Source organism: Ptiloglossa arizonensis, chromosome 8 (genome assembly GCF_051014685.1).
Source record: "Ptiloglossa arizonensis isolate GNS036 chromosome 8, iyPtiAriz1_principal, whole genome shotgun sequence".
In the NCBI taxonomy this organism is placed as follows: domain Eukaryota; kingdom Metazoa; phylum Arthropoda; class Insecta; order Hymenoptera; family Colletidae; genus Ptiloglossa; species Ptiloglossa arizonensis.
In genome coordinates, this window is record NC_135055.1 from 23,391,397 (window position 1) to 23,417,473 (window position 26,077).

The window sequence follows — 26,077 nt, forward strand, 5'->3', positions numbered from 1 at the left end:
TCGATCGTCTCTTTCCACGTTGATTCTATATTGGCAAACACATGTCGGCGAGTGTCCCGTTCGTCTCCGCTAAGCAAGCTTCTATATCACCGATACTCGAGCCGGTTCCCCCTTCATATTCGTGCAAGGCTTCGCGACCGTCGGACGCGTTCCTCTCTTCCTTCGTTCGCGTTAATCGTCCGTTTAATTAGTTTGTTTCCCGTTTCCCGCGGCGGAATCTCGCGGTCGACACGACATCGGGGGAGGAAATGCTCACGGTACAGTGAAAAGAGAATCCTCGAGCATGATAAGAGACACACCGAGTGAATTGACGTGAGTACGCTAATTGTTGGGTGGGTTTCGTACTCGAGCCGTTAATTGATGCTAATTAACGACAATTTCGCTCGAGGGATGGGCTCCGTCTTTCGACGTGGTTCGCGTCAACAGTCTGCGAGGGAAGGTGATTCGATTGTGTACGCGAAGGTTTTTTTTCATTGCTCGTTGCGTAAACGGTAGTCAATTGTACTAATAACGGGGGCAAAAAGAAGCGCGGAGAGGAGCCGGTCCATTTAATTGTCGCCGGTTAACCAATTGGCGAGGTGTTTCGAGAATCACGATTCCGAACGATCGAAGATTCGGTGACCGAGGAGGAATCGCGAATTCGTACTCTCGATATTTCGATCGAGTCATCGTATTTAACGCGTTGGTCAGAGGATTATTCGGTTCTCTTTTTTAGAGATGCGTTTTAGCAGTTTTATTTGCCGATTTCGAAACGAAGATTGCGAACTTCGATAACTTGTATCGTAACGATTGATAGTTATCAAGGCTAACGGTAATAATTCTTGTGTCCATTAATCTTGATGGTATCGTATATCTTCGTTACGTGCTAAGAGGTAAATGTTTTAGGATCGGTGTTTCTTTCAAGGAGAACCGTATGTATATGTATCTCCACATTTTGACCAACTAGAAAAGCCAGAGGACATGTTCCGATCGACCCCTCGGACGTATCAACTTTCTTCCGAGTATATTTTTTCGACGCTCGTTCGATATAGCAACGCAGAATCGTAATCCTTCGTCCAGCTATCGGGGCAGCGTCTCGTTTACAATTGAATTCCAACGAGTCGCGTGTCACGAATCACTTGATCCCGGGACAATAATTGGATGGCACTAGAGCGAACGCTTACACTTAATTTATCGTTCGAGAGATCGGAAACGAAGCAACGAAGAAACTCGCTTGGACTTTGCTCGGTGGTCTCGTTGATTATAACCGCTCGTATTAATACTCGCGACCGAAAACACGCGTCTGTCGCGTCCAATGTAATTCTTTCATTGTTGACGAGTCGATGAAAGGCCGGGTAAGAGTGTTGGCGTTCTCGTTCATTGCGAAAACAATTCACGTTGAACTTCGTGGTACTCGTTGATCGCGTTCAATTCTCGAGACAACGATACCACCGATCAAAGAATACTGTGGTGAATAAAGATGATTATTATTATCCCGAACGATTTTAATCCGAAAACACGTAACTCGTCATTAGATGAGATATTAAGGAATCCGTTTGTTTGTTCCAGAGAAATGAAGTACACAAAGAACTTGAACGGTGAGATACGAGCGACCGAAAGAACGGCTTTGAGGCCAAAATTGGCAACGTTCGACGACGTTCTACCATACGTCGGTGATTACGGCAGATACCAGTGGTTGCTTTTGTTGGCGTTATTGCCTCACGGTATAACGTACGCGTTTCTCTATTTTTCGCAATTCTTCATAACCATAATACCTACGGAACATTGGTGCAAGGTCGACGAGTTAATGAACACCAATTTTACCCAGAAAGATAGGTAGAGTAGCGTGTTTTAATCGCTTTTCTCGTCCACAATCCACGGGGTGTCTACTTTATTTCGTCACTTTTTTTCTTCAGGATTCAAATAGCGATTCCACGCTCGAACGAATACCCCTATTACGACCGGTGTTGTCGCAGGGACACGAACTTTGCCGAACTTTCGAAGAGTGGCACGGATCTACGTTCTTTTCAGTTCAGATGGAACAAAACCGTTAAGTGCACTAGCTGGGAATATAATTTCACACAAATCCCGTATCCCAGCGTAGGGACCGAGGTAATGTATTTTTCACGTACCGATGCTTCGTCGATAGAGAACTATGAAAAAATATGCGATAGAAACGTAAGACGTTTGAAGCGACGAAATAGTCGTAAACGTACGAAGTATGGAAAAACGATAACGGTGCGAAAGGGTAACGATCGATCGTAAATTAATAAGTGGAACGTGCGCGATGAAATCTTTTCCTACGAGATTCGTTCTTTTCATTGACTGATCCTTAACACTTCGTGATTAGCTAGATTGGGTATGCGACCGAGAATACCTCGTATCAACGGCGCAGGCCATCTTCTTCTGCGGTTCTATCGTTGGTGGTTTTCTTATCGGATGGATAGCGGATCACAAAGGGCGCATCCCTGCGCTGATGGTTTGCAACAGTGTCGCCCTTCTCGGTTCCATGGGCACCGCAAACGCCAACAGCTTCTGGTCGTTCGCTCTTTGTAGATTCGTCATTGGATTGGCATTCGACAATTGCATCAATATTCCATTGATAATCGGTGAGCTTGGAACGAATCCTGGGTATAAACAAGACGAGTTTAGCCGATAAGTGCCTCTGGTAGACGCAACCCACTTTACGCAACGATTTAAATTATCCATTGTTGCGAAACATTTAGCCCCAGTTGTTTTATCATTATCGACGATGATTTATTCCAGGGAGGTTATCGAAACTACCACCAATTTATGTTCCAGTGCTCGAGTACATGGCCGTCTCGAAGCGCACCCTGGTCGTCAACGTCGCCTTCGGTTTATATTTCGCCGTCGGCAGCACCATTTTACCATGGATGGCTTACTACATTTCCAATTGGAGGATGTTCACGTACATCAGCGCTCTACCGCTCTTGTCCGTCTTCGTCACGCCATGGATTCTCCCCGAGAGTGCTCGGTAAGCAAACGCGTTCGTTTCGAGTCGTCCGTATTCTTATCCTTTGAAACTTTGCGTCTTATTCGCGAGAACTTTGCTTCGCAAGGTGGTACATTTCCAACGGGAAGATGGGAAAGGTCGACGATAAACTGCGAAGAATAGCCAAGATCAATGGAAAGAATCCGGATCCACGCGTTTACGACGTCTTCCTCGTAAGTAGTCCATTCGTATCGGATCTCTGTGTATTTCGTGTTTTTCCTAAAATATACTTTGTTCGCGAGATGTTCGAGGTTTGCGACGAACAACGTGCTCACGACGAGGTATATGATAATACAACGATTCGGTGTTAACCGATTTCGTCGTGACGTGGTTGCAGGGGAATCTGAAAACCTCCAAACAATGCGAAACCGCGACGGTGTTCGATCTGTTCAAAACACCTCGGCTGGCACGGAACACCATTCTCCTGGCACTGTTCTGGAAAGTATAAGGAAACGAGTCCGAGAGAATCTCGACGAATGACCAGTGTCGTCTTGCAGGTGTTTCACCGTGATATCGTTCGACGGTCATGTTTATTCGCTGAAGCTTATCCAGAGTTCGGTGTTCGTATCGTTCTCCCTCGCCTGCGCCACGGAGCTGCCTGCCGGCTTGTTGCTGACGTTGCTGCTGGACCGATGGGGCCGTAGACTCTGCGGATGTCTTACCCTGGCGATCACTTGCATCCTCAGCCTCGCCGAATTTATGCTGCATTCCAGTAAATACGTACACCAACGTTGTTTCTTACGAGCGGCGAGACGATCCACGTTGTAGTAAACCGACGAAAGGAGTTTCGATTGCCGCGCGAGACTTTGCTTGGAACTCCAATCGGGTCTGTATCTTCTGTTTCGTCGAAGTTAGAAAAACGGGACGAAGGGAAAACTTCCTCGGGAAGATTCTTTTCGACGTTACGCGCGTAGAAGCATTACGAGGGAGGTGTCTAAGAAATTAATTAATCGCAAGAACTGTGGTCGTTTCGTCCCGTCGTCCCGACGTTCAGCGTGCGCGGAACTTGATTCTCGATTCACTTCGCAGTACCTGCCAAGCTGGCGATGTCGGTGATGTCACGATTCTGTCTGAACATGGCGTCCAATATCGGTCTCCAATACGCGGCGGAAATCCTCCCGACACCCGTCAGATCGCAGGGTATATCGCTGATTCATATTTTCGGCATCATCGCACACATCTTGGCACCGTATATAACGGACTCGGTAAGTAAAACCTCTTCTTCCAGTACGGGCAGTCTATTTCGAGTTCCATCGTTCTCGAGACATTTAACTCGTATTTTCTTTGTACAATATTTTCGAGGGCGAACGTGACCTATTATTTCGAGCGAGGTAATTAAATCAAAATATCTGTAACGAATGCTTGGTTCGACAGGCCGTAACCTGGGAGGGATTCCCGATGCTGATTATAGGCACGGTGTCTTTCGCTGGCGCCGCATTCGTTCTCTTCCTACCAGAGACACTAGGTCAACGTCTACCTCATACCATCGAGCAGAGCGAGGAGTTCGGGAAAGATCAGAATTTCTGGTCGTTGCCTTGCTATCAGAAGTCGGAGTTCGATTCACCCCGGCAGTATCAATCTTGCGAACGATAATCGTCCGATCCGTGCTCGCATTTTAATGGAAAACGCGAAGAAGGAAGATGGCCTTTCCCATCTGACGGTAAAACTGTGCCAGATTATCGTGCGGAGATCCTGGATACTCGATCAAACGAACGTGGAATTATAACAACTCACGATCGGGTACCGAGTGCATGTTTGTATCCCTATGTAATTTTTATTCTTTTCTCGTACTTTAATGAATCGATCTACTCTGCAATACGCACAGCAGACACGGTCGATAGTTGTGTTCCTATACAGTTTTTATTTTTATCCTTTAGTTTAAGAACTTTTTCATTTTAACGCCGAGTTTCAACGCGATACACGCGTTAAAATGCTCGGCAGTTGGCACTGCCCCAGCAATCGACGTCCACTCGAATTGTGGTGAAACGATCGAACGAAAGTAAAGAAACATTTATATTTCGATTCGAGACGGTCGATCTTTATCAATTAATTTCAAGGAATCGATATTGGTAGTATTTGCGAAAAAATGTATTCGTTATCGGTGGTTTTAGTCGAGGACTATCTCATTACCAAAAGATGGTGTTCGCAATGATAAAAATAAATATTTAGATTTTAATTTTAGCTTAAGTAGTTTCGACGAGACTTGGAAAGAAACTTAACGAGAACGCGAAAACTGGCTGCCTCGTTTAAGTAAGAAAAAATAAAAAACTTATTTTATACAAAGTGCCAATTGCTGAACGATCTATCCAAAGACACTTGCGCGCGCATATTTATAGGAAAAATGGAAACGATCGTTTCCACTCGCGTAATCGGATAATTTAATATTGCGAACCGCGTAATATTATGTCGTGCCATGCTGATGATCGGTTTTAGTAATAATTTAATCAATAACAATGACTCTATTAATCAAAGGCTTACGTTTATTGGCAATTATTTTCCTTTTAACGAAAATAAAGAACGTACAAGTTATCGATGTAGAAATACTTCTGGTGTTTATTTTCAAATATCGACGTTCTCCGAACGATCGACTAAATCGCTAAACGCATCTAAATTTAAATATACATTTTGGTCCTCGTCGACGATTGTACATTTCCTAACGCGGTTCTAGTTCGGTTCCGTTTTGGAATCCGGAGTTTTACAATTACAATTACACAAATTACCGGTAGTCGAAGGGACAACAGGTTTCGCCGGTATTCGTCCGTTCGGAAATCTCAAGGAGATGTCCGAACGATCGAACGGTTCAAACGGTTATGTACAGTTTCGAATCTATCGCGAGACGTACTTGCGAAAATCCCCGACTCGACGGCGAAGTAACCAGAGAATGGATGACCGATCGAGAATCATTGTTTCGCAGTGTACGAGTTTAAATTTGAGGCTGAAAGCGGGGACTAGTCTCGTAAGTACGCGGATGACTCTAATACGATTCTGAGCGGTCCTAGAATCATCGTTGGACCGCGACGTGATACAAATTGAGCAGTTAGGATGGAACGGGACCGAAGGAACGAAATTAATTAAACAAAAAAAAAAAAGAAAATTAAAAAGAAAACAGATCGTGCTTCTTCGCGGATGAGGATGTGCTGTCGCGTAATTTATGAATTACTGTAGATGCACGAAGGCGTGCTTCGACAATTCGCAATGAACGAGACGAGTTGACGACACGATGACGGGAGGAAATGGTCTACTTACGTACTGGGTAAATTAATTGCGGACTACTTAAAAGAAGAACACTGCAACTTGGGTTTTGTAACGATACTTGGCCACACGCGGTATCGGTATCGCCGTAAATAAGACAATCTTTGACCAATCGATAAGATAATTTGACGTTCGGCTTCTCAACGCCGAAGGGAATCACGACGTTCAACAAGGAGCGTTGTTTCCTTTTGGTCCGATGGACGAATATAAAAATACTGTAACGTGTCCTCGTACAAGGAAGACAGAAATTTATATACCGCGTTCGATATTTCTTCGATCGACGCATCCAACGACAGATGAAACATCTACGCGCGAGTCCCGACATTATTGCGATACATTCCTGTGGAATCTGAACGTTTGTCTCTGTCTCATTCACGGCACTCTACGCGCGGCGTTGTCGTTTTTCCCTATGTCTCTCAGAATCTTTCACACTGTTCGCGATATACCTTAACACCTAACATCACACTCGCAGTTTATGACTATATTTACAAAGGATTTGGCAAGTTTTACCGGCCGGTACTCGTCGCTGTCGAACGATCGCTATAATCTAGTGCAATCGATCTTTTGAATACTACCGGTGAAGGCGGGATTCGAGAGGCCCTTCTTTTTCCTCTGGGACTTTTTCAGTTGCTGACTCCTGTAAGTTTCATCGAACATCGTGATCGATCAAATATCGTGAACAGTGAAAAGCGTTTGCCTCGTATTTGCGCCGAGTCAAATATTTACCCGCGAATGTGTTATCGATAAGATTGCAGAGAATACATAAAAATGTGTACTTACGAGGATATGCAGGGTATCCACCAAAAGTTTTGTTCCCTGCCAAAATCGTTACCTTCTTGAAGGGTTTCTGGCAGGTCTTGGTTCAAGGTTTCCGGTAAGCCGAGGGTTAAGAAAGCGTGTCCGATGGACAGCAAACCGAGGGCAACGAGAGGCAGAGCCGCGTCGATGTCGGCCTAAAAAGCAAACAAATTGATATCGTCTTGAACTTCTCGATATCGAAATGGACGATACTCGATTCTCCAAAGTAAATCTCCGCGGTCAACGACCAGAATCTTTATTTGTCCGACTTACCAAGTAAATAATATAGGGGCCCAAAATGTGCGCTAGGTAACCAATAATGTGGATCAAGGACACACCTTGGGCTCGCACCACGGTCGGTAGCATTTCCGCCGCGTATTGGAAGCCGATATTAGCAGCGATATTGACTCCGAGACGAGCTACGATCGCCATAGCGACGGTTGGCGTACCTTGAACAAGTTGAGAAATATATGTAAATGCCGCGAGTCGCGTTGCATTCCGTGCTCGATGCACATCGTCTGTTCTCGGTGCAGCCTCGGTCCAATTGGACTCGCTCTTGTCGTTATTTCAAACGAAATACCACGCTCGCAGGTGTGTTATTTTGTTTTTTTTTTTTTCATCGTTCCCTCGGGACCAGGCTACACGAGACAAACGCGATTCCGCGATAAATAATCGAATTTCTAATTGCTGCGATCGTTTCGTAAGAATAGACCTCGTCCTCGTAACACGAATCTCCGCCAGTTCGATAAGCTCCTATTCTCGAAATCCGCGTAACGATCCAACGTGGACGTCATATTTTATGAAATAAATTGTGGGTCAAGCTCGTTCGTCATGGAAAAAGAAAAACTTACCGGCCGGGGTGGTCAGGGCGACAAAAGAAAAGATTCCGCACAAGAACATCGACGCGAAACCCATCCATCGTCTGCCCCATCTGTCCAAGAAAAGAGCTAGGAGTACGGCGGCGGGAAGTTCGGTGAGAGAGGCCAGAGAGAAGGACGTGAAAACATCGGGATCCAGAAGTTTCATGTTCCAGACGTGGCCGTCAAACACCCACACCATGAGAAGCCTGAAAACGAACCGGTCGATCAATCGCGAACTTGGACTCTTTTTTTTTCCGTATCGTTCTCGACGTTCGTAACCTGCTACTCAACATGCACCGATTTATCGCGATATCGATCGTACATGATTTATGCCTATTAACGTTCCAGAAACGTTTTCATTGAAACGTATGTATAATGTAAAAATACCGTTCTGATCGAACAGAAACAGCTACGATCTACGATCGTATTAAGCAGATAGCAAAAACGTGAATCGATGAAGTAAGAAGTCGAGTGAGCGCGGATTATCGAGAAGTCTCATATTCCAAGAACGAAGAAAAGAACTTCGGATACGACAATTCTCGTTAAAATGCATCTATCGTACTGCGTTTGGCAATAGGAGGGCGATGTATCGACTCACCAGTAGATTATGAGCATAATCGTGATACGAGCCAGTCGCGGTAACTTGAAGAGATGCAGGACGGTGTATTGATTGTGCGACTGATCCTTCTCGATCATCGATCTACAACTTTTCTCGAACTCGTCGAATATCTCCTGTTTCACCTCCCTGCCGTTCACTTTCGCGAACTTCTTCAACATCTCGATCGCCTTGTCGATCTTGCCGCTGGTGATGTACCAACTAGAAAACAGAAGGTGTTCCAAGTCACGTGTCGACACTAGCGCGGAATTCACTGGGAATGGTTCTTCGTTTATTCACCGCGCAATCGATGTTTGTATTATAACGGAGAAACGATCGTACGAGTTCTCGATTATGGGGCATGAAAAATACACGAAACGATCGTTGCGGAATGTAAAAGCGATCGAGTTCAAAGTTCGAGGACAGTATGGAAGAAAATATCGTACGGCGGAGACGATTGTTTATCTAGATTCGAAACTATCGAGAGATTTTCGAAATGGAACGTTACAGTTTTTGTCTCGTAAGGCGTCGATCGACATTTTACGTCGAGTTTAACGATCTATCACGGAAGTCGTTTCGATGAAGCGATATACCAAATCGTCGTTGTTCGCGATAATCGAAGTGTGAAGTCAAGCCGACCTTCGACTTATTCGCCACAATACGTACAATCGTTGGACATGTTTTAAAAACGATTGTCCTCCAATTGGGTGAACGGCAAATTCCGAATTACTGCGTAGATCGAAAGTCCCTGTCGTTTTTACCTAGAAAATAATCGTTTCGCATTCTACTTACCGGTGGTACTTTGTGATCTTTCTTGCTCCGTACGATACTCTAATTTTACGAACGATCGCGTCGCGTGGGCTCCTTCGCGATGTTCGCGATGCATTGTTCGACTTACCGTGCGCTCTCGGGAACAATCCACGGCCCGATGAAAGCGACCACCATGGGACAAGCGGTGGCCATGCTCAATATCCGCCAATCGGCAATCCAATAAGCGATCCAAGGCAGGAGACTCGCAGCCGCCGCGAAATAAAGCCCGAAGGACATGTTCGCTACCAGGGTTCGGTATTTAGGGCCGACGTACTCTATCACTGAAACGACATTTACGGCAAACCGTGATTTCATTGCACCGTGCGAGATACCGGGAACCCGAACGCCCGTAAATAAACGTATAAACGTCTCTTTTATGAAACGTTTCGGTTTATTTATTTCCCTTTTGCGCGATTACATGGTATCGCGTTTCGGCCATCGGCGCTCAAAGATCCGCGCGATTTACAAATTCTCGTTACTCTGTACTCGTTAATTACTCTATCGATTAGACAAGATACGCGTAAGTTCGCGCACATTTTTGAAAACGTGAATGGTGGTTAATCTTTGACCGAACAATTTCGCGAGATATCGCGCGCCGATAACTTCGACGCGCGACGAGCGAAATTACGAACGACTTACCGATAATGAAAAGAACGTTGAAGCAATTATCGAACGAGGTGCCGACAACCATTCTTGCCAGACAGAAACTCCAGAAACTGTTGCAAAACGCCGTACCCACGGAAGCGATGAATCCGATCGCGTTGCAAGCGACCAACGCTGGAATCCTGCCATAATGGTCGGCTATGTAACCGAATATCAAGCCGCCGAGGATGCTGCCCACGAAAAAGGCCGATTGGGCCGCGGAGCCCAGGAAAGCGTGATCGCAGACCCATTCCAACTAAAAGAACAAATTGGCCGCGTTACGGTCACGAGTCGATTACCATTACTGTTCGCTCGTTTTTCTTAATTCGCACGTGCGAAACACAACGTACGAAAGGAAATCTGTACTTAAACTGTCCTCGAGGGAGTATCGTAGTTCAGCGCTTCGAAAAGATCGATTTATTTATCTTTGAAATGTGTCTCGAAAAGTTTTCGATAAAAATTTCCGTTTCGCGGAAAAAGAACTCAACGCGATACGTGAGCGCGGGAAGTTTGGAGTCGTCGAGTGCAAAGCGCAGGGACACTTGGAACGAAGCGCGTATACGTACGGTCGCGCGAGAAACACGTTACGTTTACTCACCTCGACGGCTATGGACTTGTACGGTATCATTGTGTGATTAAAAGTCCACCCGTGCTGACACGATCTAATTGGCCACGAACGATCGGCCACTCTGGTACCGTTTTCCAAGATCTCCTTGTAGTTCACGTCGTACATGTTGCATCGCGAAAACGCCACGGCATTTTCTGCCTTTAGCTCTTCGGTCGACGCCGGAGGTATCGATAACGCGATCCTGGAGAAAGAAGCAGAATTCTCACCGTCCTGTTCTCACTCAGTCCTGCACGATCGAAATTGAGTAATAAATAATTGTTCGATACGAGTGACGATTCGATCGTAGTTGACATTTTCTCTTCTCCTTCAAAGACATAAAAAAAAAGAAACCAGAACCACATCGAGAGGTAAAACGGAGAACGAATTCTGTTCAATCGTATTCGGATACAATCGGCGAAAATTTCGTATCGCGACGAGGGATCGAATCACAGCGAAATTCGGTGTCTCCTCTGTTAAATGTAAACACAGCCAACACGATCTAACCAGAGTTTCGTGGTCGGCCAGGACGTAAGAGCAAATCGCCGCGGCTAGAATCTGCCGGAGGTCGTCGACCAAACTGGTTTCCGCCGATGCGTCGAGTACCGGGAAACCACTGATCGTGTACTCCTGTGTTGTGATTCAGTGGAAAACACGAGACGGTTTTCCTGGTTTAGGTCGAGAGCGTGACGCATTCGCGACAGAATTCTTCGGTATCGACGTTCGGTAGATCGAGTTCCTTTCTCCGAATCCAGTATTCTCGAAACGCGACACGGAAACGCAGCGATCCCTCGAGTAGCTGATATTTCGTTTCCAGAGCCGCTGGTGTTAATTTGATTTGCTTAATACCTGGAATTATTGCGACTCGCTCCGCCACGATACGTTATCTATTCAAAACCGAGATTTCACATTGAAATTGTAGTGGAAGTTTGCCCGCTTAAAACCAGAATACACACTTTGCGAGTAAACCGGCATTTAACGTCTCGAACGAGAATCTCCACGTTCTTGTTTAACGATTTATCGATTGTTTGCCATTGTTATCTGGTAATTTTACCATTTTGTTAATATGAAAATTTTCCTCGAAGTTTTCCTACTTAGTACGGAATACACGCTCGCTGGTAACGCGACGTTCTAACATCGTGAACGAACATCGCGTTCTTGTTCGACGATTCACAGATCTATTCTCACCGATATCGGTCGTTACGGTCCATCGTTAGATCGCGTGCGATTTATTCCGCTCGATGTTAACCCTCGATCGGTGAGGTGAGAGACTTGTTACGTAACTGGCAGACCTGATACAATTCGATCCCGAACGGAATCTCCGTCGTCGATGGACGATAAATTTCATTTTTTCGTAATCGTAACCGTGGAACGAAGAAGCTCGTCTCCTACCTAGAGTAGTTTCGTATGTAAAAGTCTTGGAATACCTTTAAGGCATCCGTTAATACCTTGTGTAAACGTTATCTTTCGCTTAACGGTGGCTCTAATCGTTGCGTTGTTCCATTCACGCGTCAAACCAGTTCGAGGTCGCTATTTGGTTCGTCGCGGGACAATCCTGATTCTCACGCGGTGGACGACCTCGCGCGAGCGCGAGTCTCGAGAACATCCGAAATTATTTCGAATCGTGATTCACCGATCGATACCGATGAAATTCGTTCGCTTACTTTTCGTGATCGGTGAGATTCCAGTTGTTGAGGTCCGGCACGGTGCACCAATGTTCGGCCGGCACCAGCGTGATAAAGAACTGCGTGAAGTAGAGAAACGCGTAAACGAAGGTGAAGGGCAGAAGTAAGATGAAAAGGAACCATTGGTAGCGACTGGCCTCGCCGACGTACGGCAGGATGTCGTCGAAGGCCATGATCTTAGGACGTTCGCCTTCCTCCACTTTCACGGACTCCACCATGACTGTCATCGTTTCGATCTCTGTAAATTAACCGATCGCCGATTACTTAGCTCGGATTACACGCGTTACGTGCGTTCTTATTGGGTTCAAGGTGAACCTGAATTACAAAAAGGCATCCTTGGTCATTACTACATCGAGTGTTAACGGTATCGCGATATTTTTACTCGGCCGTGTCTCCTTCTATCGGCTTGGGAATTAACCGGTGAACTTAAAACGAATGGTCACGCCTTTTGGAAAAAATGAATTGTCATTGAAATAACAGTATTCGCTCGAAGGAAATGTTAATCGGACGAATGGAATGTCTCTCGCGTAATTTCTGCGCCGGGGATTAATATCGAAGAAAACTCGAACCCGTTGTTCGCTTCGAAGTTTCACGTGTTTTGAAATAAGAAATACTCAAACTTCAACTTTCCATACTCGCGAGAGTACGTTCGAGATTTTGTAATCGATTAGCCGTTTCGGGAAAACCAAGGAGATAAACACCGACGATGGAATAATTTTTCAAATTCTACGACAGGAGAGCCATTACGCGTGTTAATTTAACGACCGTCGGCTACAGGAGAACTGGGCGAAAGACACGAGAGAGCTTCGCTTCTTTCGATGAATCGAGTTTCTAATTTGACGCTAATTAAGCACTTTTTCCGATCACCTTTGTCCTCTACGAAGCCTTTTTGTTTCCAAAGAGAAATCCCTTTTGCACGCTGGTTTTTAGACCAGGACGCAACACGGTATTATTTACACTGTACAATTACTGTTTGTTCGGTCGATGTTTCCATTTTGCGAACCGCTTCGATATTAAACGTAAACACGCGCTCTACGTAACTGGAATGTGCGTGAAATCGGACGTGTCAAAAATATTTGCGTAAACGTTATCGCTAAATGTAAAATCGATCAACGAATAGGTCCTACAAAATTTTCTTCGCAAAACGATTCGCGATTCTGCGCAAGAAACCGAAAGCAAGGTTATTTCCGCCTGACCATCGGTACGCGTGATGCCTGACAAACCATAAATATTTCATAAATGCAGATTAGTACCTATTTATTACAGCTGCGTTTTGTTTTGTCGCCACGCAATTTAGATAAAAAAAAACAGGAAAAATAATAAAAATAATGACGAGAGTACCGGAAAATATGAAACCGTGTTATAACTTCCATTTTCTACAGTCTCGGTGAAATTTACATAAAACGTGTTTGCGCCACTATGGCGATGCACGTGCGACAATAAATGCAGTGGCGGGAATGGTAAAATGTCGGCGAATACGTTTCGCTGTGCCCTCGTCGAGGAGAAACATTTTTATAATACGATGCGGTTTTATCATTGATCTCGAACCAAGTTCAACTTCGATCCTTGGAAGATTGCGAGTAAAATAGGTGTCGCTTTTGAAATGGATTCCCTTCGAAGAAAACGGTCTTTGCTTGAAGTTGAAGTTTATTCTTAAATCGAGAAGAAGGGATATTAAAATGTAAGTACACCTCTATCGAACGAAGAAAAGTTCGACGTTGCGACGTGGTTTAAATTCAAGTCGCATTCAAGTCGATCGATTTAGCGATTAATAAAGCCATCGACCAAGCTGAACTTTGTTTTTGTTCGTGTAGCACGGTAGATATCGATGTTTTGTCAATTTCTCGATTGCGTTAGTCGGAATCGGCATTCCGACTAGCTGACGTGACTCTAAAACGAACGGTTCGAAAAAGATTTTAAACAGACGACCAGGATATTGCGGTCGATTCGGTGATTTACATTCGCTCCAGACGCGAAACTCGTTGTCGCGTGTGCGAACCGTTGCGCGTATCTTCGTCAAACTGGTAACACGAAACGTCCCACCTTGAACAATCTTAACCCGAAGTGCTAATTATTAATGGAACGATCGCAGCACAGATACATGACTCTGCATACGATTTTCCACGGCTGAGTTTTCTCGGCTTCTCGATCAGGGAAAGCGATCACCATTGAAATTCATCGATGCACACGATGATAAGCGGCAACCGATAGAACTCCGCGGAGCGTATAAACGATGCGCAGTACCATCGCGATGAAAAGTGGAGCACGCGATCCACGCCCGGATTCACTTTCGTCCCGTTTCACCTGCACCTTTTCCCGATCGACCGAGCTCTCCGCACGACAAAGCGAAACAAATCCGTCGGAAAAGAATAGAAACTAGGTTTCTTATGACTCACGGCCACTTCGCGGGCAGCCCGTTAAACAAGCTCGTTGTTTAATGCCACCGAATCGTGGTGCGCTGGTTTAACTTTTACCGAACATCGATTTTTGCCACGAGTTTACTACCCGGAACTCGAATACTTTATCGCCGCGAAATACACAGGCGGGTGTTATCAACGCGTTGTAAACGAAGCACGAGCGAGGCTGCGAGTCGTGCGAGACACAATGTACATCCGAAGCAACGTTTACCTTTTCAACGTGAATCGTTTTCGCGCACAACTCGTCCACTTGGCGATTTTCGCGAGGTTCGTCGACGAAACGAGCAACGATCCTCTTCGCGTCGGTTCGAGGAAAGAACAAGGAAGGGCGATAAGACTCGAAGAGGATTACGAGGAGTCTGATCTTCTCGCGTTCTTCTTTACCTTCGAGGCACGGTCCACTTTCTCAACGAAATGACTGACAGCGCGAATCGCAACGACCGTGGCCCCTGGTGGCGGGACACGTGCTCGATCTCGATCGCGACAGTGATCTTGGCCGACGAGTGCACGAGATCTTCGGATTTTTCGGACGGCGCGCTACATCATCGTTTAAAAGGGGGCACGCACAGACTGTTCGCCGCACGGACAATTAGCGGGGCTTTATAGCGCGTGCAGACGAAAGCGGAACCCCACCAGCGACGCCGATCGGCCATTGGACGCGATGCCTTTGGGCCCCGTGTGTCGTCCGTGACGTCACTGGAGAACTCCTACAACGGGGGGATTTCACGATTCCTAGATCTCGCGTCTACGAGTCTCGCGTCGATGGATTTTCCTCGTGACGCCAGAACATTTTTTCGACCCTTTTGATACGCGCATCACGAAACCGACATGGAGGTGATTGTACTTGCGATCAACCTTCGTCAATTATCTCGGAACCGAAATTATTTCCGACTTCGTAAGTTCTTGGTTCAAACGATACCTGTATTACCTCACCTACCGCCTTGAAATCTACGAATACCAACGTATGTACGTACAAAATATAAATGACGTTTCGAGTGTCTCGACGTGTAGACAACCGACGTTGGATAAGTAAACGTTTATCTGGTTTCTTTCTTTTTCACCGTTTACTGTTGGGGGAACGAGCGGTCATAAATCTCACGTTATTCGTGCAAACCTAGAACTCTTTGCCGATCGTATTGTTTCGACATACCGCCAATATCCGTATCGACTCGTCGAGCATTTCTATAACAGCCGTGGTTCGTTCAATTTTTCGAGCAGTCTCCTAAATTCTGCCCAGAGAACAGTTTTGTACAACGGCGCCACGTAGAAAACTTTTCGCTTTAGAAGCTTTTCGGTCGCTCAAAGATAAAGATCCGTTCGACGTCCCTAACGACGCCAGTCATTTGTTTATCTAAAAATACTAAATCTCTATTTCAACGAGCACGCCCAAGGTTGTTGTTTGTTAACACAAAGATTAAGTAGAGGAAACGATTTAACGATTCATTTTCTCGAGTTTTCGTCGTACGAGCCGAGCCAAGTTCGCTGGATTACCAGCGATTAACGCCTTACCGATCCAATATTCCGAACAAAGTGACCCCCGTCGATTACCTGCAACGCGATCGCAATGACTAACAGAGTCCATTCGCGCAACTCCGGATACGGAAACTGGGAAACACCTCCAGGAAAGATATGCGCTGCTGAAACATGTTACCCTTGAAGAAAAGAGAATCGCGGGACAAGTGTACCGTGTGGAATTGCTTTGTTTATGTCGGTTGCTGTTACGTAATAAAGTGTAACGCAAAATCTGGAAATTCACGCGGTTGACAGCGGAATTTCCCTATCGAAGATTCGAACGAACGCGAGACGTTCTCGAAACCCATTTACCCTGAAACAAGACGATCATTGACACGAAGATCAGCAAAAGAGACATTGTATTTTACTTCCAGATAGCGACGTTGCGAAATGATTACACGTACGAAGACATTACGAGCATTGCACGCGCGTTAATTAAACGAGCGGTTTGATTCGGAAGTTGAGCCGCGTTCGACTTCCGAGAGAGATAACTTTGTCGTGGAAAACAACCTATCCTCGTAAATCTAAAGTTGTCTCCGATTTTCGAAATTCGTGCATCGCTCGTGAGACTCGGCAGTAAAACTGACAAACGATCGCGAAGCACTCGTCCATGGAACGATTAATTAGTCAATCCGGACAAACGATAGAAGAATATTAACATTTCAGACACGTAAACAAATACGTTCGTAAATCCACGTTCCGTATAAATGTATAGTAAAATGTTAGTTATGTTTAACGATCGGTTTACGAGTTAATTTCGATGAATCATTGCTATCAATTGGCTACGATTTTTACTTTAAAACATAATGCGTAATTCATCGATCGATACACGTCTGCATTCCAAAAGCACGCATTATTTCTCTCCGTTGGATAATTAGTTAGAACGCTGAATAATTAGGAATGATTAATTAATCCGGCACGCGTCGAGTACCGTTCAGGGCCGTAAGTACGACTTCGGTGCTTTTTAAAAGTCGGTGCCCCCGACGTTTATCCAATCACTAATGGCTAGCTACGGTACTGTTCATGGTCAAAAAATTTATGCATCGTTTCGTAAACGTTTCGTGAATATGTACACATTATAATCTTCAACGATAAACAATAATCTTCTTTAATTAGATGATCACCAGCGATGATTATCTGCATTGTAATAGTCAGGGTCGTCGATTCCACGAGGAAAATCTACGGATATCTTCGATACTAATTGCTCATTGTATTCGCCGATGTTGTTGCAAGTTTGATGTTGTCCGGCAATTGTTATTCCACCGTCGTTTTTCGTCCATTCTTTTTCCGTTGCATCAACGATCTCGATAATACCCGAGATAACGAACAATCTTCGGTGTCTAACGATATTTGACATTTGAATATTTTTTATTTCGAATCCGTTACCGTTTTTATCCACTCGCTTTGGCTTTAGATAACGTTTCGAAAAGCTGTCGTGCAACATGTTTACGTTGTTCTATCCCATATTTTTCTAATACTTAATAATTTATGCTCGACAATTTCCGAGTATCGAGGTACACCTTACGACGCGTCTTCATCCACAGCTGCAATTGAATAATCACATTCTGAAACATTGATAAAACGAACTCTCTGGAGATGCAGCAATCATTTATAACCGCAATCAGAAATGCAAATGTTTTCGTCTGCAAGAGGCAGCATAGGGGCAACGCGTGACACCGATGCGCCTCGAATAATTAATATCATAGAGGTGCTGGCAAATCTCCACAGATGTTGCATCGGCTCGTCATCTGTGGCGGTCGAGGCTCGATACGATTTTTTAACATATTTTTCAAATTATTCGTCGCCCAACGAACCGTCGTTGCCTCGTGCCTATTGTAATAGCTCGAGCGATCAATTTAAGGAATTTCTTTTCTCGGACAAACTATGGTATCTGATTTTATTGTGTTATCAATTTGCAACATGTTTACCTAATGTTTTTAGAAGAATTTGATTGGACGATGTTTTCTGGCGAATGACAGCCTAATGCGCGGTGACAGTTTAAACGTGTACTTAGCAATAAAACTCAAACTCGATCGAGCAAACGAAAAACGAAAGATAAATGCACGTGTTTCGTACTCTCGAGTGGATCTCTTTTGAAAGGTGGCGATGACTTTTGAGAAACTTGATAAATTGTTTACTAATTACGGAACGTCTGACGAGGCGACGTACTCGAACGTTCGACGAGAAAAATTTACAACACAGTTTCACTGTTTTGCATTCCTACGAGACGACTTTAATCCCCATTTAGGAGTTTAAGCCACACCGTGTTAAACTATCAGATAAGAAAGATTTGTTGAAACTTTGGAATTTGTTGGTGTCTTTAAATAGTACCTGATTCTGCGAAAATTTCTATTGTTAACGGTTCTCCGTTTTAATGCGCGTTACTTTCGTGACCTCGTTCGAATTTTCGTCATCCGGGTGAAAAGTCTGGAAGCCGATATCGGGTTCGCGATCGCGTTCAACGGATTTTAAAACGCAATTAAACGCGAACTTCGATCGATCCGTTTTAAACGCGGTAACGGTCCATCGGTATATACGCGTGCAAAGAAATCGTTCGTAATAAATTCGCGTGGTTCGAATGCCCTTACCTTTGCGAAGAGCTTCTCGGTAAACTTCGCGTCGACGACCCCCTTCAAGGTGTTCAAGTGGATTCGTAATCGATCGGAGTTTAAGGAACCAAACACTTTTACACGAAGTTCGGCTCTCTCGAGGCTTCGACTAAGGTCGAGGTCCCCGGCTCGAACGAAAGACGATATTCCATTTCGTCCCACTGATCGCGAAGAAAGGATCGAGTTCGATTTCTGCGCCACGACGCGACACGTTGCAACGAGGGCAAACGATTTTCGTGCACTGTCATTCGCGTGACTGTTCGAAGGATGGAAGCCGATGACCTTGAAAAGAATGAACGCTCGGGGAAAGCCCGTGGTCCTCGGTATGGCATGCATCGAGACGCAGCTACCCGCCGGCGAGCAACGACGAATAACAGGAGAAGGTCGTTCGAGTGATTACCAGAAGCCACGGAAACGAGTTTGAAACCGGTTCATCGAAGCGAACGAAGATGGAAGAACTGTCGGATATACGGCGAGAAAACCGATCCAACTGACCCGTGCGTGCATTCGCAAACGAGGAAAGAAATCGTCGCAGAGTAGTCCCTCTTCGAGGTGACAAATCGCACGATGAAGTCGTCGTGGCGTTTTCATCGTCGAGTCGCGAACACGTGTAACCATTATTAGATCGTCGCGTAAGCTTTGCCAGTGCACCTTCTTTGACCGAGGTCTTACAGGTGGACTAGACAAAACAGAGAAGTACACAGAACGAAGTCTAACCTCGACGATAGATCTGAGAATTTTATTGGTCAAAGTGTTGTCAACAATTTAACGTTTCACAATTTACTATGACAACTGGAATTAAATCGTGTCACAACGTTTATTTCGGACGAGTAGCCTGGTTCAAAGCGAAGGTTGAATTTATTGTGGAGTTCAATTCGGAGGACCCGCGTGTTTTTTAACACACTTGTGCCTAATGAAAGCGATTCGTTCAATTAAGTCCACAAAATCGACGGTTTGAGAATTCAATTGACGCGGACAAAAAATTTTGACGTAGACGCTTCTTAAGAAGAGAAACCACTGTGACGGTTTGAAAAAATTAGACATTTTTTTTATCCTCTTCTAATAAGCGACTTTATAAAAACTACGTTCAACTACAAATTACACAGTTTTCCTCGTAACTACAAATACATGTTATTAACAAAGACGGTTAGATTTTCCTCAAACTGCAAATAATACTATAAAACGTGGAGCTTAAAATTATCATCCTTTTTCTGCGTAGTCGTTGGTATTTATGGATAAATTGCTCACCGACCATGTCGTATTTATATATATATATATAGATATCGAGTATGTCCGCGAAGATTGAAATATCACCTGGCAAATACGCGAATTGTAGTGCTGCTCGGAACGAGTCTCGAAAAGTGCAAATACAAGTCCTCGGGTGTCATTACCCTTACCCAAGTATGCCGGTCAACCCATAGAATGACGTTTAATCGTGACATACACGCATAACTGTGCGTTCGAACGAACGATCAAAGAATAGACAGATGAAAAATTTCGCTTTGCGAGAAACATGAAAGTAAATTCACATTAATGAACGTCTTCGCGAATCGTTATTTTTTTTAAATTATCGTACAACTTTGCGCGCGAACGATAGAAGGAAACGTATCGTAATCAACGTAATCGCGAACGTCGACAAGTTGGATATAGTTGAATTCAAATATCAATGGCTCCGTAAATTCAGTTCGCGGTTTAAATACAAGATGGATATAATTCATTGCGCATAATTGAAAGGTTCTGAAACCGGAAGCTTTTCCCTCTAAGGCGATCTTGAAGGGTTGCAGGGAGGCGATCCGAAGGGATCGTAAGGGTTTCCAAAGCTCTTACACGTTCCCATTTCTGCCAGTCACCAATTATCACGTTGAATCGCGTACAACGTAATTACTTTCTCCGTCGATTGAGAAACGCCAGCGTTGCGCGTCATTCACCCTTCTCTCGTGACGCAAATCGCCCAACGTTACGTGGATTTCTATTGATCGTCGATTAAAAAATTGGAGGTTAACGGAAGAAGAAGCACAACGGGGATGTCCGTCGACGATGCTAATTTTCATTGTTATATCATCGTACGAGATCAGAATTCCGTCACTAACGTCGATATCGCCGAAACGAAAGCTCTTTCGGGGTTTCGAGCCAGAAGAGAAGAAAATAGGCGGTTGGCGCTGTTTAACGTTCGTTTCCACGTCGTTTCATAATCCGTCGTTAACGGAGTGGTTAACGTTTATGATGGTTATTATCGAATTGCTCAACTTTACAATACTCTTGACCTTCGCGAGGAAAGCGACGCTCGACTCGCGTTGCATAATACCTGTTGTTTCTAATAATTGCACGTGCCCGTATATGTTCGTTAACATTTGTCAGTTATCGTTTTTCGATCCTACGGAGGATCCTACGACTCGTTTCCCCTAGTTTTCGAAGTCTTCTTCGTCCCTCTTCCCTCGTCTATTTTCGTGTAATATTTTTTCGTCGATAGCTTCGATTTTCAGACATCGCGCATATTTTGTAATTCGGCCACGGTCGACGAGAGGTCGAAGCACCATTCGGAACGGAGCGTTTACGGACATTCCGGAGCACACCGAGGAGAGAGAACCACGCGAAGAGACTACCATGAATGGACGAAACGACCGCCGACAAGGCCACGTAACTCTGGCCGCCTCGCTGATTCGCTTTTTACGAATTCGCCTTAAGTTCAAGAGCAACGGCGTAAACGATCTTGAACAAGATCGACGAATAAACGCGCTCGCGCATTACCTAATCATCCCTCAATTACCTCACTGGACGGCCGATGCACGGAGATAAAGAGAGCTTCGGTTCAAGGCAGCTCCTTCGCAGTTTGTACAATACATTAATATCGTGCACGTGTTTCGAGATCCTATGCATCGGAGGTTGCAAAATTACTCGCCTCGGAATATTTTAATTCCGGAGAGAACCGTAGTCTTTAACTAGGACTCTCGCCGATAATAGAGCGGAAGTCGGGGGACCGAGAAGAACGAAGCCTTGGGATTTGCACGTAGCAACGATTAATTAACCAAACCTGTTGCAATTCGTAGAAAAATTAACGAGCCGCTACCGTGTGTGAAATTTCATGTTGCTCCGATACGAGCTGATTATAAATTAAAATAATAATAGTGGTAATATAAAAAAATGTGCCCTCTCGTTTAACTTCGTGGTTAGAACTCTTAATGAGTTCGGTGAGAAGCGTTTCACACCTCGAGAAAGTGATCCCGCACGATAGTGCTTCTCCGGTAAGCGGGCACTGTGTTTTTGTCGCTCCTTTTTTTTCTGCTATCGCTTCTTTTATCTCTTATCTTGAACCTTCCTCCGAGGAAACTTTGGTCAACGTGTCTTTCGATCGACCCGACAAAAAGAAAGTCGCGGCTCTTCATTTTTAGGAGAATCTCGTTGCAGGAAAACGAGGATTTACGAAGAAGAAACTGACGCGTTCTATTTCCCGGAAAAGGATCCTGAGAGAAAATTCAGCCTCCAAGAGGCTGAGAAATTCGCTTCAAAATAACCAAGAGTCGCGAACAATTTACGTACAACGATCGATAAATTGCAACGAAACGATAGACCGCCTCGAACGTCGTATTACATTTATGTTCTACTTGCTACGAGATTGAAGAAATCTGGAATAAAGTTCGAAGTCCGACGTATCGTTCGAAACGCGAAAACGAGCGAACAATCGATCGATTATCTGTCAAATCTTGCTTCTTTTCGTTAAAAATCCTCTCATCCGAGGCTAATTCACCGTGGAAATTTCGCGTAGCGAAAAAAGGGACAGCGAAGTATAAAACAGATAGGAACAAAGAAGTCGGGGTAATTAACGGTCGAAGTTGTTTCGTGTGAATCTACGTCGAGGATCGATTTCAATGCCAGTCCAGGAGCCAGAGGAGGAACAAAAGAGCTCGATCTGTCGCGATGACACTTTTTGTCGATCGATGGAACGTGATCGACGCGTGGTAAAGAATTTCTATGCGGTTCGATTTTCGGATCACGTGCGATGTTCGAGGCGTCGAAATCTCCTGGTCGTGGCGATCGATCGAATATTTCGAAGCGATCGAAACATGGCGATCCTGGTCACGCGCGCAAAAGAGAGAGCCTCGAGAAGTCGGGCAAATAGGAACGCAAATAATTGGTTACCAGTTATCACCGAGATGACGGATCCTAGGGAACGACGTTCTTGGAGGTCGTACTTCCTGTTGGAGAATTCCACGTTCAATGACGAACAATCCTTGCTACGTCAAGAACGCACACGAGGGAAGCAACGAAGTTCCCTGGACGAGTAATTAAAAAATTGTTTTAATTGGAATTCTGAATAAATCGACGTGATTAGAGGTCAGTCCGCGAAAACCGTGATTCACTGGTTGGAACGATTTAGAAAGGCAGGTTACTGGTGATCGTTCGCGGTACTGTTGTAATACCATTAAAATGCGGAGAATTGAAACAATCGAAGTGTGGAAGCGTACGATGTCTGTGATTCCTAGTTGCCGTAACGCTCGCGCGATTGTTGCATCGACAGTGCGCGCATCGTGGACCGTCGGAAGTCGTTGTGGTCATTTCGAAGAGGCGTGAATCAATTATACCGCGCTCTACGGCATTATTCGTAACGCAAAACGTCAGGTGGGAAGCTGATTGTCGCTGAAACGGAGATCCAGAATCCAGTCTCCTCGTCCTGTTGGATATCAAAACAGATATCGAATACTTTTGATGTTTCGATCGATCCCGAGGATTCGAGCGATTTTCGATCTTCTTCCGATAACGCGGAAAATTTCTCGCAGCTGCGGCCGTTTTCCTCGCCTTCCGGTGCGCGTAATTCAATTTATTCCGCGCTACGGTGCGCTTTCCAACGTTGTCCTTGGAAAAGACGGCTTGGTCACGCTTAGCTGGCTCGATTGATATTATGCAAACGAAAAAATCGACTATTTGTAGTATCGGCGATCCTTCCACGAACAGCGAAAAAAATGATCGATCGCGATAAGTTCGCGGACTCGTGGAGAAACAGAGGCGAGTTATCTATTCTCCGTTCCGTGAATTGTCAAAGAATTGTTGCAATTATCGTAATCGACGATTGTAAGTAGGTTATCACGAGAAACACTTCCGTCGAGCTCGTCCAATTGAAATTTTACTTTGATTTCTCAAAACCACTCGTCTGGTTTGCATCGATCGTCGTATTTTTTGCATTCTTCTTTGCCGAGAAATGCCATTACGTGGAATTCTTTGGGCAATGTCTACGGGCACAAAGTGCCACTATTATGGTACGCAGTGCGGCCAGGTGAAGTAGGCTAATTGGGAATTTTCATGTCGGCATGTTCGTAACTTTTCGTATCTACCGAGTGCAGCTTCGCGATCTTATGCAGGGACCCGCTTCCGAATAGACGCGTTTTCAGTTCCCTCGGCGACGGTTCATGCTAATTTAATTTCAACCACGGTTATTCTTGTTTCAACGCATTCTTTGTAACTAAAACGGGACAATTGTACCGAGAATCGAGCAACCCTGTGGCTAAATCGAACATGTAGAATAAATATTTATATTTACACGAAGGGCCACTTGTAACGACAAGTACCGCTTATGAAGAATTTTGGATAAATTTTTTAAAGGAACCGTAGGCGGTGCCGTTTTAACGCCGCTTTGGAAGCTGAATGTCTCGGGGGCTATTAGTTTTGACGTTCAAATCTACTTTACGCCTCCATCCATAAAGAAACTATTTCAGAAGCAACGTCTCCTCCTATTATTCGCGGTAACAAAGACATCGAGGCAGCCTATTTCCATCGGATCGCAGGTTTTTCACAAATGCACGCATCGGTCGCGCAATTTCGAACGAGTCCGTCTATGCGCAATTAATTAAAGTTATTAGCGGAGGACGGTTGTCGCGGAAATGTCGAGATTTTAAGTAAATCTTTCGTCGAATTAAATGGCGACGCGGAGAGGGTCGTTCCTTTCGGCCCGGAAGTCCGGGCAGGGTGAAAATTTTATTACGGCCGCACAGTGATCCCCTTTAATTGCATCCGCTGCGAGCGATCCTCGAAAAGCAATTTCGAGTGAACCGTGGCTCGGATTTATCGCGGCTGGGATTCACTGTAAACACCTAAGAACGTCCCTCTTAATTCCTCCCTTCGGTTTCGATTCGTTGTCTTCTCGCGTCTTCCTATCGCTCCGCGAACAACAACGCGATCTCGCGGCCAACGAAAACCCTTTATAGAAACTTGGTAGACCGAATTTCCAGCTTCGTCGCTTTCACGACCGTACGATGCTTCATTGGCTACGATAGAAAGGTTTCATCGCGATCGGATAAAGAGCGCGTATTTTCGAAATCCGTGACTCTGGTCGCGAACGACCGAATATGGAGTCTCGCGAGGTTGCATCGTCGTTGCAAGGGTAAAAGCGTCATCGATCACGCAGACGCCATCGCCGTCGTCATCGTAATCGCAATCGCGACTGTTACCGTGGCGGATTATTAATCCGCAGCCAGGGTCAACGTAATAAGGCACACCCGAGCCGCTCCGCATTACCATAAACGCATTTACCTTTCCGCGCTGGTACGGCTCGCGGGAGGCAAGTAAACCGACAAAGATCGAACGCAACCGTTTCGTGCGCTCGTGCCCTCGTTACAGTTTTTTCTCCCTCCCCCCCCCCCCCCGTTCCTCTATTCCCACCTCCACCCCTATGCACAACGAACGATTTCATTATCGAAATTGAACTATATATTGGCCATCGTCGACATCAATATTCAAGGCGTTTAAAGTCGCGGGTGTGTCGAGCGGTGATTCTCGCGGTAACCGGGAATTCACATGGTAGGAAAGAGAAACGTTGCACAATAAAATAATTGCCATTGTGACTAATCGCAACCGGTTCGATTCAGTGTTGACCCTGAAGCGAGTGGACGAATTCTAGGTTTCGAACTGGTGAGACTAATCGCGCGGAAAGGGAAAGAGCGAACACGCCGAAACACGTCGGAACGCGTCGCGACGCGCTTCGTTTCGCCTATAATTCTTAACGATCCGAAAATGTTGCGCGAGCAACACGGCAAATCGGTCCGCGCCGATTCAAAATGAATTCGACACTTTCCAAAGTGTGTTTCCCGATCGGTGAGTTCGTTCTCGAATTAATTATATCACGCGCGATATAATCGTATTGTAAATAAATATACAGAATGTTTTACAATAATGAATGCATTCTGCGAATGCGAAAACCGTAGAGCACGCCGCGCGCAAAGAACGGATGAACGTATTCGTATCCTTGCGATCAAAAGCTGGAACGGAACACGTGTACCCAGTTACGCACGTTAGATGTACGAGATACGTAT

At 45.1% G+C, this 26,077-nt stretch overlaps 2 protein-coding genes across 6 annotated transcripts in view; one reads left to right on the forward strand and one right to left on the reverse strand.

Annotated features, from left to right (window-relative positions):
• LOC143149939 (carcinine transporter-like) lies at nucleotides 1–5,535 on the forward strand. 2 transcript variants are annotated; one of them, XM_076317825.1, is made up of 10 exons: nucleotides 5–312; nucleotides 1,549–1,815; nucleotides 1,896–2,091; nucleotides 2,330–2,588; nucleotides 2,782–2,974; nucleotides 3,060–3,165; nucleotides 3,330–3,429; nucleotides 3,489–3,704; nucleotides 4,022–4,197; nucleotides 4,367–5,535. In XM_076317825.1, the coding sequence occupies exons 1-10, from the start codon at nucleotides 284–286 to the stop codon at nucleotides 4,583–4,585; spliced, it is 1,761 nt and encodes a 586-aa protein (XP_076173940.1). In that variant the 5' UTR covers nucleotides 5–283; the 3' UTR covers nucleotides 4,586–5,535. The 2 variants fall into 2 exon arrangements, 1 of the variants encoding a protein (XP_076173940.1); XR_012992905.1 differs by lacking the exon at nucleotides 4,367–5,535 and having other exon boundaries at nucleotides 1–312; nucleotides 3,489–3,818; nucleotides 4,022–4,156.
• LOC143149937 (organic cation transporter protein) overlaps nucleotides 5,451–26,077 on the reverse strand; it is a 23,592-nt gene continuing 2,965 nt past the window's right edge. The window contains exons 1-10 of one of the 4 annotated variants that reach the window (XM_076317820.1): nucleotides 18,756–18,976; nucleotides 12,218–12,476; nucleotides 10,548–10,758; nucleotides 9,947–10,205; nucleotides 9,396–9,588; nucleotides 8,501–8,719; nucleotides 7,894–8,108; nucleotides 7,316–7,491; nucleotides 7,025–7,197; nucleotides 5,451–6,881 (exon numbers count right to left, since the gene is read on the reverse strand). In XM_076317820.1, coding sequence (XP_076173935.1) covers nucleotides 6,785–6,881; nucleotides 7,025–7,197; nucleotides 7,316–7,491; nucleotides 7,894–8,108; nucleotides 8,501–8,719; nucleotides 9,396–9,588; nucleotides 9,947–10,205; nucleotides 10,548–10,758; nucleotides 12,218–12,465 — 1,791 coding nt within the window. In that variant the 5' untranslated portion in view covers nucleotides 12,466–12,476; nucleotides 18,756–18,976 and the 3' untranslated portion in view covers nucleotides 5,451–6,784. Of the gene's footprint in view, nucleotides 6,882–7,024; nucleotides 7,198–7,315; nucleotides 7,492–7,893; nucleotides 8,109–8,500; nucleotides 8,720–9,395; nucleotides 9,589–9,946; nucleotides 10,206–10,547; nucleotides 10,759–12,217; nucleotides 12,477–14,866; nucleotides 15,226–18,755; nucleotides 18,977–26,077 lie in introns of those variants that run through there. The other 3 variants (XM_076317818.1, XM_076317819.1, XM_076317821.1) reach the window with 3 other exon arrangements.